Here is a 17,359-nt window from a genome sequence, read left to right as displayed (position 1 = left end):
GGAACGCTATGACCACAAATGCTTGTAGTTTTAGCAATAAAATTTCAGACCTGCAGGTCCTAATGGTAGAGGCGGAATTGAACATTGTTGCTGGGCTATAAAGGAAGGATAGAGAGGACAGAAAAGGAGAAGGTGTGGCTCTTTATGTCAAAAACAATATCCAAGTAACTGAATTGCAAGGGACATGGGATAAAGAAGAAGCATTATGGACCATCCTAAAAAGGGAAGATGGTGCTTCCATTTTTACTGGTGTGATCTACAGGCCTCCAACCCAAACAGATAAACTGGACAGAGACCTGATCGAGGACATCCAAAAGGTGGGAAAGAAGGGAGAAGTGTTTCTAGTTAGAGATTTTAATCTGTCGTTTGTGGATCGGAGCATCCCTTCTGCAGAATCTACAAAAAGTAGAGAGATAGTGGATGCCCTTCAAGGTGCTCTACTCAAACAAATGGTAATGGAACCCATGAGGGAGGGTGTGATCCTCAATCTAGTGCTTACTGATGGGGGTAGGGGCTTTCCTGCGCATTAGTGATCATCAGACAATATGGTTCGATATAGCAGCTGGGATGGAGAGAATTCACACAAAAATCCAAGTTTGGGATTTCAAAAATAGGGACTTTGAAGAGATATGAAGGCTCTCAACCGGGAAAGTTACCAAAAAGTTGATCAAAAAGAGTAAATAAGCCAAAACAGGTCAAGTGGTTGACCCAAGAAGGGCAAATCATGAACATTTAACAAAAATGCACAAAGCAAATCAACTGAAGTCTAACTGAAATCTAACTAAGAACAATAACCTATGGTGGCAGGGGTTTATATACCGCTAAAGCACACCATCTGCAGTTCCCACTTAGGAGAGTCAAATGAAACCTCTCTGAACCATCCCCAGCTATATAGTACATTCCTTCTGGTAAGTAAACCAGTTTCTTACACACCTAAGAATGTATACAAATAAATTTACAAAGGACCACGCGCGTAAATTACAGAGGTTATGTGTATGGCTGGGCCTTGCGTGTGCCGCATGCATTTTACAACAGACCCGGCCACGCGTGTAACCCCTGTTATGCGCAGAGGTGCCAGGCCCAAAGAAAGGGCAGGCTGGGGGGCATGATCTGAGCGTGGAAGGGTGGGGCGGGGGGCTGGCCGGGACAGTGCCATTCGACGCTGTCCTGGGGAAGCGCATGCTGGTAGCCAACCGGAGCAAGTATATTACTTCTGCTTTGGAGGAGCAGTTGGTAAGAAAAAAATAAAGTAGGGTTAGGTTATGGGTTAGGGAGGAGAGGGAAGAGGTAGGAAGGGTAGGATTAGGGATAGGAAAATTCCCTCCCAGTCCGCTCCTTAATTGGAGCAGACTGGTAGGGAACTGGGAGAAGGCTGATTGCGTCACCACGTGTAGGTTATAAAATCCCCCCCTGCGCATGTGAGTCGCGGGCAGCCCACACATGCATAGATTTTAAAATCCGGCATGTGTATGTGCACGGCCATTGGATTTTATAACATGTGCACGCCAGCACACGTGTCATAAAATCGGCACGTCCTTGTGCGCGCACTGGGAACCTTGTACACATGGATGTGCGCGCGGACATTTTAAAATCAACCTCATAGGGAGCAAGACCCATCCCATCCCATGGACATACTACTAGGGAGGGCTCAAAAAAGGAAAAATCCTTCCAAAGCTGGACAGAGGGAATAATATTTATAAAGAGGCGAAGCCCCTTTTACAATGAATCACATCAGTAATCTCACACACTGTGATGGAATCTACAATAGTTTACCAAGACAATTATCCCAGATAGCAGCAGCTTTGTGCTTGCAATGAAAGCCAATGGCCCAAAATGTTATTTTCCATTGAGTTAAGAGCTAGGAGGAATCTAAAGTTACAAATACAGAAATGTACATCAATCAGCAGCTCTGCATTTAGTGCATCTTTGGACAAAGGTTCAGATTTAGGGCAGAATTTCCTGTTACACTACTAAATAAAATTACTGTAGTATAGACAGGCAAAGAGTTCCATCCCTGATACTGTAGATTCTGTTTTTAGTTATAGAGAAGGTAAATAAAGTGATTCACATTATTATAGATCCAAAAATCTAAGAAGAACATATGGCAAAATGTCCAAAGAACAGTCCTAGTTTCATTCTCTCACATACATATAAGAAGCAGTTCTGATCTCTGTAAGCAAATCAGGACTTTACCTCTCTAATGCAAAGAAGTTAAATTCAGAACTGGCTCTGCCCTTTTTGCTGTGGAACTTTCTGCTTACTATACAATTACAACCTACAGACAGTCTTCAACAGCCTCTGCAAGCAGCCACTTCTCTTGTTCAGTGATAATCAATAGTTGATATGTCTGTCACACAAGCTAAAATCACATTTGATTGCAGTATGATATATAATATAGACATATATCGGCATAGCAAAGTGCTTACTATTCAATAAGCACACTTTCCATCACTGGAAGATCATTAAATGTTAACCAGAATCATGAACTGATGCCCTTGTTCACAGACACTGTCCTCAGGGTGTCTGCTGAGTTCAGCTGCTCCTTATCAGCCCTGCTAAAGGGATCTTATCAGTGCATAGTACAGTCCAAGAGGGCAGCAAGCACAAGGGAAAGGAGGAGGAGAGGTTCAGCTTTCCTTTCATCAGGAGGCAGCTGGAAGCCAGATTCTTTACAAATTGTCACACCTAGTTTTGGATCAACATAGGAATTCTGCAATGAGGATGATGGATATGAGCTTTGGAGATCATACAGATTCCTTCTTCAGCGGGGACATTTTTTGTTCATGGTTTCAAAAATAATCCATGGGTCAATTAATTTCAAAAGTCAAGCAAGGCATCAGCCAGTGGGAACCAAAATTTCATACTGAGTCCCTCAACATACTGCCATAGCATCTGAGTATGGAACGTGTGCTGTATGTGCAAGAGAGAGGGGTCTGCAAGCCCACTCTCCTCAGAGAAAGCCTTTGCTTTCCTAACAGCAATAACCCACAGGGCTACCCATCTCATAGCATGAAAGGATCTATAGCAACACTTCTGTAATTCAGGTAACAAAGGAGAGCAACATCTGTTTACTTGCTGAAGTAATGGAATGTAGAGGTAGCAGCCAGAGCACATGCAAACCACAAATAGACCCTCTCCAAATAAGGAATAAGTGACCTCAAATTACAAACAGAAACATGCAGAGAAAAACTGAAATGGAAACCCCAAGGCATGTTCTGCATGCAGTGGAACTCTGGAGAAATAGAAACAGAAATGCATTTTCCTCTTGCGCTATGCCAAATACAGAGTCAAAAGAGATGCACAATTCCCAATTGTATAATCCTGTATAATCCTTGGGAAAACTGAAGAAATATCAGCCATCTATAGCAGCAAAATATGTTCTACCCTGCCACCAAGCCAGAAACTGCGCACTGTATAACCCGCAGTCCGTCCGACACAGGTTGAATAGGCGCTAATGAATCCCCTAATGCAATAAGGAGATTAGTGCCTATTCAATGCACATCCGACGCGGAGTGAGTCTAATAACGCTAATCACATGTAAGGCTATTAGCATTCACTCCAGATGCAAGAAAAAAAATGTGCCTCCTTAAACCAGTACAGAAAACTGCTTTTCTGTACTGCCTCCTACTTAATATCGTTGCGATATTAAGTAGGAGGAAAAACAAAATTAAATAAAGTTAAAAAATAGAAAAAAAAACCAGACACACTCTTTCATACCTCATACACTCCCCACCCAATAAAATCTCCACGCAAATCTAAAGACTATACCCACCATCTAATTCATTATAAAATTGGTCATGCTTCATACTTCACTAGTTATATACCACTACCCCTTTATTCTAACACTCATGTGTTTTGTAAAGATATATGATAAGAACCTATGGGTATAGATTTGCGTGGAGATTTTATTGGGTGGGGAGTGTATGAGGTATGAATGAGTGTGTCTGTATGGGATTTTAAGATAGTGAATCTGTACTGTTATTCTTTTGGTGCTATGGTGGGGCAGTGTAATATGCTTTGCACATGTTTTGAATTGATATTGTATCAATAAGATGTATTTGTGATTCTGTAATTGTGAATAAATTAATATATCATGTATCTTCGCAAATGTGTTACTGAAAAATGATGTAAGTTGGTATTAATGAGATATAGTAAAGTTTTCATGTCTATTTTACAAGATTCCCTATATATTTGTGTGCAGAGTCAATAACAACCATCACCAGAACCCAGGACTTGTCTTCCTATTGCTCTTTTATACTTTGTAATTATATATTTTTACCACTTAGGTCCTGAGTCACTAAAGTTTTTCACCCATTTTCTATCTATGGGAAAAGATTTTGATGAAACGTCTATGATCCACTTTGACAACACACATGTAAACCCCCAGCTCTCAAGGTGAGTGCATTCTGTCATTTGGTGCAATGCCATTTCCAATGCTGATAAATGGCAGGAGCAGAAACTGTATTGCATTTCTCAAAAGATTCTGTCCCAGCATTAGAAAATACAATAATCCTTCAAAAACTGGACAAGTCCCCAAATCTTGCCACCAGCTCTGCTCCACATTAGGTGGCATTTTATGTAACCTCCTGGCTCTAAGTGCATTATTTGGGAAGCTATTGGTCCAAGACCTCACTGGTGTAGGTATGACTTCACTGAATAGCACACAAGATAGATGGTTGTTATTTCAAGGGATTTTTTTTTTATCTCAAACAAATATGGCTCTCAAATAATAGAAGGACAAAGGGGCAAGTAAATTAGCAAGTAGCTTATTTAAAACAAATTGAAGAAAATTCTTTTCCACACAGCGCATAGTTAAGCTCTGGAATTCATTGCCAGAGGATGTGGTTACAGCAGTTAGTGTAACTGGGTTTAAAAAAGGTTTGGATAAGTTCCTAGAGGAAAAATCTATAAACTACTATTACGGTTATTAATAAGAAATAGTAGCTTGTGATTTATCTAATGTTTGGGAACTTGCCAGGTGCTTGTGACTTGGATTGGCCACTGTTGGAAACAGGATACTGGGCTTGATGGACCCTTGGTCTGACCCAGTATGGCATTTCTTAAATTCTTATGTACTACTAGCCACTAGATGGCAGATTAGTAGCAGAGTTTATCAAAAGAATGGTACAATGTAGATTTTTCCATTTTGGAGAGTTCATGAAAAGGATTGAAGGATTGCACCAAATGTTGACAGAATGAACTCACCTTTGAGAGCTGGGGGTTTACATGTGTGTTATTTTATGTTATTTACCTGTGCTTTAATGTAACAGAGCTGTCTATTTGCCAAAGTTTGTGCCTTGTTCTGTTTGTAAGGGGCAGATTTGATATTGAAACCTGAAAGTGTGCTACTTTGACTGCTTTCTAGGGCTTAGAGGTAAAACTGAACAGAGTTCTAGCCAGTTGGGGTGGGGCTAATTGGATTTGCTCAAACAAAGTACATGCTGGCAAACTAAAAATCTTTGGAGCTGGGATTCTAAGGAACCAGAACCTCTGCTGAATCTAAGTGCAATTTTATTGTATTTACCTGTGCTTTAATGTAATAGAGCTGTCTATTTGCCAAAGTTTGTGCCTTGTTCTGTTTGTAAGGGGCAGATTTGATATTGAAACCTGAAAGTGAGCTATTTTGTCCCAGGGGTCAATCTGGTTCTTTGGGCTGTGCTTAGCCAGGAAGCACTAAAGCTTCTTGTGTCCAGCAAAGTAAAAGTTTAACTTAGTAAGCCAATCAGGGGGAGGGTCTTATCAAACTCAATTGCAGATACAGAGTCCTGAGAACAACCTTGAGCAAGGGTTAACTCTGTTACTGTTTTAGTTTTCATCTGATTTTTATAAACAGCTTGATCAGTCCCGCTCTGAATTTTTATGAAAAAGTAAATCTCCAAAAATCACACTTTCTAAACTTAAAATTAGTAGAGAAAATGGAGTTGTTAATTACCCTGATTTCTATAGCTATCACCAATCCTTTATCCTTGCACTCTGCCCTAAATATAAAGGATATTCCTCGTTGGTTAAACATTGAACGACACTTGTCAAGTCCCTTCCACTGGCAGCATTACCTGGCATGGTACTTCCTTCGTTTCTAGCCAATAATCCCCTAATTCATTCTACTCAGAGAGAGTATTTGGAATATGATCAGCTGAATACTTCCTTTATCCCTAGATATTAGAAATTCTCCAAACTCTTTGCTTTGGTATCATTCCCAAATTAAAATCTCCAATAAATGCATACATTGGAAGACATGGCATAAGTGTGGCATATGGTTTCTGGAGTAGATCATTGATGAAGCTCAACTGTTACCATTTGATATTTTGGTCTCATGGTATAGAATATCCTCATCCCAATACTTTCACTGGTTTCAGTTTCAGCATAGCATGAGAACTATTACTTTGAGCTAGATTTCAAAAACAGCACGCAGCCGTCCGTGTGCACACACGGTTACCGCCACGAGCACATGGACGCACTGATTTTATAACATGCGTACACCACAAGCACGTGTTGTAAAATCTGATGGCCGCGCGCATATGCGCACCAGATTTTAAAATCTATGCGCACGTGTGCGGGCAGCTCGCGCAGGGAGGCAAATTTTCACTAACTACATGAGGTGACGCAATCGGGCCTCCCCCGGTTTCCTCCCAGTCTGTTCCAGTTAAGGACTGGGAGGGAACTTCCCTGCTCCCCTGCCTAACCTTCCTTCCCTTTCCTTTCTCCACCCCGACCCCTAATCCCTACATATCTACCCGAAATCTTTTTATTTTAGTACTTACTGCTCCTCTGGAACAGAAATAGTTTCCTTGCACCGGTCAGATGCCGGTGTACGCTTCCCCAGGACAGCAGCTAATGGCCGCTGTCCCAACTTCCTTCCGTCCCGCCTGCATTTTCATGTGATGAGGACTATTAGTTTTTGGAGGGGTTAGCCGCACATTTTTGATGCGCTATACCCCTTACTGTATAAGGGGGTAATAGAAAACACGCGGCAGATCACATGCTGAACGGTGCGCTCAGCTGAGCGCACCGTACTGTATCAGTTTGTTTATTATTATTTAACACCTGGTGCCTGGTCCTGCCTGCTTTTTTCTTATAGCAATTCCCTCCAAGGTTTGCCAGCACAGCTTCAAATACACATAGGAGCACACACCACTGGCTGGGCCATAGATGAGAGTCTCCCCCTATAAAAAGAATCCCCCCACAGGGATCAAAAGTCAAGCTTGGGAAGGAGTCAGCTAGCTGGAGCAGCCCCAAAGAGTATAAATTAGATGTGTACCCTAGGGAATCACCACTCCCAAAAGAGGGGTTACATAAGGAATCCACTTATCACTACACAGCATCGAGAACACACAACTCTTGAAAACTTTACCTCCTAAGCAGCTCATATTTGCCATATATTAATTTTAGGGTTTTTTAAAATTCTTGAGAAAACATTACAAAAACTGAAAGACAACCACACAAAATATGTAAATAAATAATAATATTTAATTATGCAGTATGTAAAGTGTACATACACCATCCCTGTATCTGTGACTGCAGGAGCCTCCAAATTCTCCTGCTTCCCGACAGCAGATGGGAGTGTCTCCTGCTGCAAATTAAACAGCTTATCATTCCTTTCAGCTTCCCTCTTTAAAAAGAACCTTTGAACTTTAAGGAATTTAGTTAAATCTCCCAGAGAGGTGTCTCCTTTTACAGGACAACAAACACACACACACACACACACACATTTTCTCTTTCTCCCACTGAAGGTAGCAGTGAGACTCTCTGCAGCTGTACAGCCATGGATTTTCTCTGGGTTCTCCTCTGGTTTCCCATCATCTTGTCTGCTTTCCCTCCTCACACAGCAGGTAAATGTTTGGATTTCTTTCTTTCTGGGAAATTAGGGTACAATCTGGTGTGCTTATGTTGCTGAGTAATCCTCTCAATAGTGAACATTGTCCAGTAAAGTAGCGGTGTCTGCAAAGAAAATAGGAATTTCCTATGTATGCTATCTCACCCCAGAGCTTGATGGAAAGAGTGGTTTTGTGTTGGAGATTTTGGCTGCAGGATATCTCATGTGTGCCCAGGGGCAGTGTGGGTTACTGGACAGGTTAACAGGATCTGGTGTCGGACAGATTAAAGTGTGACCTGGCTGCCCTATTTCTTATGCTGGTCGGTACTGAAACCCCCTGTGACAAAATCTTAAGAGATAATCCAGTTTACTGCTTTTGTGGTGCTCATCGGACACTTTCAGGTTTTAAGAAATCTGAAAATGTTCAGGGGACTGAATGTAAGATTATTTACTACCTACTAATCAGTTATGTACTATGTAGCTAGTGTGTGCAAGGAATTTGTGACCTTGTCTACAGTGAAGTTTTTAAACAGATTAACACATCTACACTCCCAAAAATAACACTCTTAAAACACCTTCACTGGTCTCCAGTGCATGTATTAAAGAGATTAACTTTATCCAAGCAGTTGCAGCTTGGGCTATACCCCTGAGTCCCAGCATTGCTACCGTATGGGGGTAGAGGACAAAGGGCAGGGAGTTTGCTGGTCCCTCTCCCCATCACTGTTTTTTTGCTTTGTATGCAGAAGTTTCTGGCTACCTCAGTTAATCTTTGTGCTGTTATTATTACTGTTGTTTAATCTCTCTGAGCTTCTGTCTGTGCATCAGTGGCTCCCAGCTCTCATCCTGTGCTTCTGCCCTATAGAGCTCGGGTAGTGGAATGATCTATGGGAGGGCGCTGCTCACCTGTTATCTTGATCCACCACTCAGGTGACATTACTGCCACCAGTGGGTGTTCAATGCAGTTCCTAGCCTTGCCTGGAAATGGTTCCTGCTGACACACCTATTCTGCTAACAGCTTGATAGCCTTCTCTCTCACCCTCACAGCCTGTATCTACTCATCTTGCTCTCCCACAGCTCCACTCCAAACTTCCCATCACCCATACCTATATCCTCTCCCCCTTTCCCATCCTCTTGTTTTCTAATAGCTCCTCTCCTCTTCCTCCAGTCCCTCACAGCAGTATTCTCTCTCCCAGGCAGTAACCTCTTTCATGTACCCTCACCCCTCTATCACAATATTTCCCAATCATTTTAAACTCAGGCACACCTACATTAACAAAAATGTTGTGTGGCACACCAGCAGGATAGCAAAAAAGCCAGTACTAGCTTTTCTGCTGCCCTGCACAATTACTGTTGTCCCACCTCCATCCTGCCCCGATTCATTCAGTCTATATAAAAAAAAAAAGCCCAGCTCCCTCCAGCAATCTATATTTTTAACTGACATCTGCTGCTGCTCCCCCCATTCTTCACAGAACCCATGGTCAGTGGAAGAGTATTAGGTACCCTAGGCAAAACTTACAGATTTACACATGCACACACACTACACATGCACACAATTAACTTAAAAATGTATAACATATTTTACATGAAAAAAAATTAAAAAATAAAATCTTCTAAGACAAAAATATCACAACATGCATATTATATTCACATGCATTGCTGTAGTGCCAACCAGAAAACGCTACAAAAGAGACACTTGGAATTCATATGGAAAGAGTGTCCTGTAATGCATGCTGAGTGTGGGCTTGGCCCTCAGAGTTACCATTACAATATAGTAAACCTCCCATAACAAAATAAACCTAAGAAGTTGCCATATTGGGTCAGACCAAGGGTTCATCAAGCCCAGCATCCTGTTTCCAACAGTAGTCAATACAGGTCACATTAAATAGATCCCATGCTACTAATGCCAGTAATAGCAATGGCTATTCCCTAAAGGCCAGATTTTAAAACCCTGGCGTGCGTAAATCCCTGGGTTTACATGTGCCAGGCCAATTTCCAAATGAGCCCGGCCATGTGCGTAAATCCCGGGACATGTGTAAGTGCCGGGGGCCTCAAAAGGGGGCGGTCTGGGGGGCGGAACGGGACGGCCCAGGACAGCTCCATTCCTCACTGTCCCGGAGCCTCGCACGCCGGCAGCCGGCCGGGGCGCGCAGGCGCAAGTTACTTCAGATCAGGCCTTGAAGTAACTTGCACAACAAAAGGTAAAAGATTTTTAAAAAGAGTTTTAGAGGGTGGGGAGGAAGGGGAAGAGAGGTTAGGGTAGGAGGTAAGAAAGTTCCCTCCCAGTCTGCTCCTTAATTGGAGCGGACTGGGAGGGAACTGGGGGAGCCCCGATCTCATCGCCGTGTGATTTTGCATATGTTTCCTCCCCCTTGATTAATAGCAGCTTATGGACTTCTTCTCCAGGAACTTATCGAAACCTTTTTTAAACCCAGTTATACTAGCCTCTCACAAAGGACTTTGGAGCTCTGCCTGCCTATTGGGATCTACACAGGGAACATTTCATAGAATGCTACCAGAAGGTTCTGGATTTCAGCTTTCTACCTAATAGCCTAAATTTGGCATCCAGAACTTCCCTCCCACATTTTCCTTTGTCGTTGGTGCCCACATGTTCCATGACAAACAGCTCCTTCCCAGCAATGTCTAAAATCCTATCTAGATGACACATTAGGTCTTCCACCTTCGCACCAGGTAGGCAAGTTACCAGGCAGTCCTCACATCCACCAGTCACCCAGATATCTACATTTCTAATAATCGAATAGCCAACAATGGTGGCTAACTTAACCCTTCCCTCCTGGGCAGTAGCCCTGGGACACTCGTCCTCAGTACGAGAGGACAATGCATCACTTGGAGAGCAGGTCCTTGCTACAGGATCACTTCCTGCTATACCAGGGTAATGCTCTCTCTTCTATTAGGAAAACAGAACAAATCAGACTGCTAAATATCTCTATACAGAAACTACTATCAGCAAAATATATAACCTTTGTCACAGATGCACAACACAGACAGATCCTGAGCAAATACAGAATAAAGTGACCAGAAAGCATAAATAGAAACATGCAGAGTAGAAGTGAATGGGAACCCACAAGAAGCCAGCATATATATGCAGAGCAAGAATGGAAATACACAATCAGGCCGATACAGAAAAAAATGCAGGAGAGTGGGCGAGCGCCCAGGCCAGTGTCCTATGCACGCGATACAGTAAATAAAAATATGCTAATTAGAGCCCGCGGTAAAAGGAGGTGCTAGGGACACTAGCACATCCCTAGTGCCTCCATTTTGACAGGAGCGGCGGCTGTCAGCGGGTTTGACAGCTGACGCTCAATTATGCCAGCGTCTGTTCTCGGACCCGCTGACAGTCACGGGTTCAGAAACCAGATGCCAGCAAAATTGAGCATCCAGTTTTCAATCCGCGAGTCACGGGCTGATTTTAAATTATTTTATTTTTTTATTTTTAATTATTTTTTACTTTTGAGAACTCCAACTTAATATCATCATGATATTAAGTCGGAGGGTGTACAGAAAAGCAGTTTTTACTGATTTTCGGTACACTTTCCCGGTGCCGAGAGAAATTAACGCCTACCTTTGGGTAAGCGCTAATTTCTGAAAGTAAAATGTGTGGCTTGGCTGCACATTTTACTTTCTGAATCGCGCGGGAATAACTAATAGGGCCATCAACATGCATTTGCATGTTGCGGGCGCTATTAGTTTCAGGAGGTTGGATGCGCGTTTTCGACGCGCTATTACCCCTTACTGAATAAGGGGTAAAGCTAGCGTGTCGAAAACGGAGCGCACTATACTGTATCGGCCTGAATGTGGGCAGTGGAAAGGCTGCACCTAACCCCCACCCACCCTTCCCAATTTATTGCAGACTTACACAACTTCTTCCGATAACAGTTTATTGTTGGAACAATAAATGGCCGCAGCCCATCAATACGATTAACCAGCAATAAATAACACAACAACAACATTAACATAAATAGTAAAACAACATAACAATTTATTAACTAACTTTATGTGACCAGCGAACACCCCCGCTTCTAGGTGCCAAGCATGTAAGTCCGCTGAGGTGTGCGCGCACCCCCGGCTGTAGAAACCGGGCAGCTGCCACTTACACCTGGCCGTTAAAGCCATAGCGTCATTGCCAGCGACCCGACTGTAGAAGTTGGGGTCATTTGGTCTAAGCGCCTCAGCATTCCCCTCTTCCTCCCTCTTGGCCGTTGACGCGTCAAGGGACTGCGCTGGATCTGTTATGCCGCTTGCCCAGTCCAAGCCGCCTGCTCGATCCTCCTAAGTGCGGGGGGGGGGGGGGGGGGGGGTTGTCACTTGCGCCAGTCACCACGCAACGCCAAGAGCTGCGACAGGACCTAATGTTTCGACCCTCAACTCTAACTACCCTATCCTGAATGGGAGGGTGGGAGGGGACAAAGCCGCGCCGAAGGTACCTGGCCACAAAGGGGGCCGCCCACGCTAGGCTTCCCCTTTTTTACCAGGCACCGCCCTCCCAGGCCCTCCCCTAGGACTGCCCACCTTGCCTTCCATGCCCCATTGTGCCCTGTTCCCTAAACAGAGTTGCGGGCTCTCAAATATTACAAATCCCCATAAACAATAAAATCAAGAAATATAAACAAAATCAAGAGATATAAAACAATCATAATAGTAAAACCATATTTATAAAAAGAATAAATATTTCAAACCAGAAAAATGAATAGAATATCCAAAATTTCCCAAACCAATAAAATATTTCAAAACAGCAAACATCAAATACTAATAAGCAATAATTAAAACAAATAAGAATAGAAAAATAAAATCCCTCTTTCCATACTTGGGAACTTTTTATTTCCAGATGCCCTGAGAATGTATTGGATTAATGGGGTGAGGAAGGAAGGATCGCACACACAACCCAAGCAGGCTCACGTATAAAAACATACTACCCAGGCAGGCTCCCATTCACACACACACATGCACACCCACGCAGGCAGGCTTCCTGTCTCTCATGCATACACAGTAGGGAGGGCCATCCCTTCCTCTTCCATCTTGACCATGCTCTTCCTATGGTGGTCTAGAAAGTTCAAGGTGGTTTCTGACTCTTGGCATTTTTCCTGCATCCTTTCAGGTACCATTATTATGTCTTTCACATTATCAGTGAGCTCCTTTTCATCAAAGAGAGAATCCCCAGATAGGGTGGAGTGTGCTGGGAGTGACTAGTCAGCTGACTGAATACCCTCTTGTGAGGAATACCGCTCAAATCTGCTGAGCTGGAGCAGTAAACTACACCTAACCCAGTCTTCTTTAATGCAATATTCACTTTTTGTTCATACAAACAGACATCAACAAGAATGACTGCCTACTTCTGCAGTATACTTTCCACTCCCTTGGGTTTGGTCAACATAGATTTAAGAAACTGCCTTTCCTGGATATGCGGGGGCCTCCTGAACCCAGCCAGGCTTATACTCTTATCCTGCCCCAGCGGGTCCCATCCACAGAGTTCCCTGTGGGATTTAAGGTGGATCAGGCATCTAGCCTGGTCCTGTATACACAAAAGGGGGAAAACAGGGTCACTCCATCACATAGCCCCCCCCCCCCAACTTCGATCCATTGGTCTAAGCGTCACTACTCCCCTACCATACACTCCACTTCCCTTAATTTGGCCTTCCACCAGCTAGGCTTGGGGTCAGGGATCTAGGGTCAGACTCACCCTAGACAACATTATTAGGCCCACCCACTGCACCCTTTGCCCAATGTCTACACATAGTCCTTTATCTGAGGCCATCTGTAGCTCCGTGTTCTACTTCCACCCTAATGGGATTCCTTGGACTGGCTATGGGACTTGCAGTGACTACTCTTCACTTGTCTCTGCCATGACTTGTGCCTCTTCGTTCATGCCAATCATTGTCTCCTCTGTAGCCCCTCTCGCTGGGGGTCTCTACATTCTCTTTCTTAGGATTCTCCATGGCCACCGCTTCTTGGCTCTCAGCGCTTCTAAGTCTCCACAGCAACATCTCCCTGGTTTCTCTGTAGTCCCTCTCACTGGGGTCTCTACACTTCCTTTCTCCAGACTCTGTGGTGCCACCTTTTGGGCTCTCCATGGCAGTGCCTCCATCTGGCTTTTCTTTAGCTCTTCTCCGTCAATTGAAGACATATTTTTGAACACTGCTCTTGTAACAGAACCTCAAAACATGATGCTTCTCTTGTGTCCCATTGGTTAGACTTGAGTCACTCCTTTTCTGACTTATGCTTTTTTGCCTTGGAGGCTCCATCCCCCTTCCCTGTGGGGGAAATTGTTTAAAACTTTTAATCCAGTGTGAACAGCGCTGGACATATGAATTCCACCCTCTGATTCCCTGTGGTCTAAACAAAGAAATTAATTGGTTAGTTTTTATTTGATTTTCTTTTAGCCTTTTTTGCATTACTTTTGATATGTTTTCTATTTCTATTCACTTTATTCCTCTTGCCATTTTAGGCTTTAAATGTGTAAAGTTTGTTTTTTCTGCCATTCACAATACATTTTTCTCTTTGTTTACATTTCTCTCATTCATTCTGCCATTGTAGCTCTTTTTTTGCTGCCGCCACACCATTCAGTCATTTGGCTCCACTCCTTTGTTTACAATTTTTTGTGCGCATTTTCTAACCCCAGGGCCTATATCTGCAGGTTTATTCCTTGCTGACCTGACGCCATTGGGCATACATTCTGGTATGTATCTTTACAGCCTTTTGTTCACACTCTCACCTTTTATTTTCACTTTAAATCGTCTCTCTCTCCCTCCTTTCCTTTTAGTGTATCTCTCACCAATTTATTTATTTATTTATTTAAATTCTTTTACTATACCAATACTCAAGACGAGGTCTTATCGTACCGGTAAAGTTACATTAAACAGGCAGCGAAAACATGGGAGATGGAAGACAGGAAAGATTTAAAACGATAACAACTGGAGAGTGATAAAATTAATCAACGAAAAACAATAGAGTAGCGAGACATAAACAGAGATTTATCCTAGGCAATAAATAACATAATATATCCTGTGGGAGGAGGAGACATGGAGAGGTGAGCAGTCAGGGTGGGGACTGGAAACAGGGAGGGGGGGAGGGATTAGGAAAGAGGTCAAAGGGTGAGAGTCAATGTTGGTTGAAAGAGGTTCCTTCAACAGTAAGCTTGTGTGAACAGCCAGGTTTTCAGTTTCTTGATGACAATTTAATGACAGTTTCTTGATGACAATTTAATGACAAATGGCTCCCGCTGAGGTACTTCTTGATATGGTATGTAACCACTTCACTACAGTTCCCTATTTTTGCTCCTGGAGTTTCTACCGAGTGCTTTTTCTGACCAGCTTTGGTTCTCTTCCTTCCTGTCAAAGAAATAAAGACTCCCAGCATCATCCAAATAAATCTACCGTAGCTGGCATCTTTTTGCGGAAATGGTAATAATTGTTTAACCTTTTATTCCCATCCACCCCCCCCCCCCCCCTTTTTGAACTTCATTGATGTTTCTCTGAGTTTTTTCTCTCATCCGATCCTGTTTTTCTTTCATTTACCACTTCCTCCAGCTTCCTTTTGTTACTGACTCCATTACAAGTTCTCTGTTAAACCAGACCTTCTCTGCCATCATGGTATCCTTTTCATTTCACCATCGTTTTTATTTGATTTGACTTTTTTTTTAAACAATATTAAGTATAATCCCTTTTTTCCCCCTTTTATATAATTTTTATTTTTATTTTCATACAGCTATGCTCACTCCCCTAACTGAAAATGTATTGTTGATAATTTCTACTCTTGACTCTTATGGGTATGTATGTATCTTATTAATACAGAAAAAAAGAAGAGCTTAATATTTCTCCATCTGATTACGCATGTATCCAAAAAAAGGAAAAATGCCAAAAAAAATACCCTCTCACTCAGCACCACTCAAACCCACACACAATACTACAGAATGTCTATACCGCATCAGCAAGCCTGACGACGTACTTCCCTGCTCATTTGTTAAAGGAAGCCATCCGGTCTTTTAATCATCTGCGGTGCAAGTCCATTGCAATGTTATTTTTATATTCTTTTTAAATCGATATTTTTCAATTTTTTGTATATATATTTTTTTTCAACTCTCTGTAGTCCCAAAATTTCAAAACAGAAAAAGGTATCAGCTCGACACCCGGCCAATGTTTCGCTATACAGCTTCTTCAGGAGCTGTTGATGTTCAACCTTTCCCGCCAATATTTAAAGGGCACTCCACTTCAACAATTCTCGCTTAAATTCAATATTCGCTTTACAGTTTCCTATACAAACAAAAAACCTTAGTAAGTTCATTTGACATAATCTCATCACTTATCTGATGTTGGTAGAGCACACTCCAACCTTCTTCAGGACGACTCTTGTCTAGACTGACTTGAATCCAACGGGAACAGAGACCACCTTACCGCCTGCTATCAACTTAAAAAGAGCAGAGCAGCCAATCAGCAAAGATGTCAACAAAATGACGTCAGCAACTCCATGATATGTTACAGAAAGACATTTAATTCTTGTTCCGCATTTAATCCCTTAGGATGTAAGGTGTCTAAATAATGTATCCATTTTTGCTCAGCTTGCATCAACTTTTTATTAATGTCTCCCCCCCCCCCCCCCCCCCCCCACCAATGCAGCAAAATTTGTTGTATGGCACAGACTTTTAAATCATTGAATGAATGCTCATTCTCCAAACAATGCATGACTATCGGGGCATTTAAACGCTTGGAAGCCAGGCTCGACCGGTGTTCAATCAATCTCACCCTTAGCTGTCGTGTGGTTTTCCCCACATAGATCAACTTACAGGGGCAAATCATGATGTATATTACCCCTGTGGATCTACATGTAGTGTGTTGATTCAAACCTATCGTCACTGAAGAATTCACTGAAATTCCATATGAAGTGTCACACATCACATCACATACCGAGCATGATCCACAAGCCTTGTGAACACCCGGCTCTTGACTTATTTGTGGAAGCATGGAATCTGAATGAACTAATTGATCTTTTAGGTTGGTCCCTTTGGTGTAAGTAAATCTGGGACCAGTTTCAAATTTGGAGTGATTCTGAAGAATGTGTCAATTGCAGGAAATGACTTCCTTCATCATTGATGCCATCGGGGAGAAGGGAATCACACATGTCAAAATCTCTCTATTATTCTCAGATGTATGTGGCAAGAATAACCAATCTCTATTTGTGAATTTGGCTCTCAAAAATGCCCGTCTCACACAGGATTTAGGGTATCCTCTGTCCAAAAAACGGCCACTTAGGTTGACAGCATGTTTATGAAATTCTGTTTGAGATGAACACAAGCGCCATATCCTAAAAAACTGGCTCGTTGGTAACTTTTCTTTAAGCCTTCGCGGATGTGCACTCGTAAAATGCAAAAAGGTATTGCTACTTACAGGTTTGCGGTATAAGGAAGTATCAAAACCATCTGGTGTTTTATTAATGGTGATGTCCAAAAAATTGATCTTTGATTGAAAATCTGTGGTAAAACGTAAACAAGAATTACAGGAATTCAACCATGATAAAAAGTTTTTAAATTGTGTATGT

At 42.5% G+C, this 17,359-nt stretch overlaps 1 protein-coding gene across 1 annotated transcript in view; it reads left to right on the top strand.

The window, feature by feature from the left end:
- The first annotated feature begins 7,691 nt into the window (after window positions 1-7,691).
- SUSD2 (sushi domain containing 2) overlaps window positions 7,692-17,359 on the top strand; it is a 195,603-nt gene continuing 185,935 nt past the window's right edge. Inside the window, 2 exon segments of the mRNA XM_029571685.1 lie at window positions 7,692-7,829; window positions 14,463-14,504. Of these exon segments, the coding sequence (XP_029427545.1) occupies window positions 7,763-7,829; window positions 14,463-14,504 (109 nt within the window). The 5' untranslated portion in view covers window positions 7,692-7,762.

Source organism: Rhinatrema bivittatum, chromosome 11, assembly GCF_901001135.1.
Source record: "Rhinatrema bivittatum chromosome 11, aRhiBiv1.1, whole genome shotgun sequence".
Classification (NCBI taxonomy): domain Eukaryota; kingdom Metazoa; phylum Chordata; class Amphibia; order Gymnophiona; family Rhinatrematidae; genus Rhinatrema; species Rhinatrema bivittatum.
The sequence above is the reverse complement of the archived record's forward strand: the minus strand, read 5'-3'. Positions and strand labels throughout refer to the sequence as shown.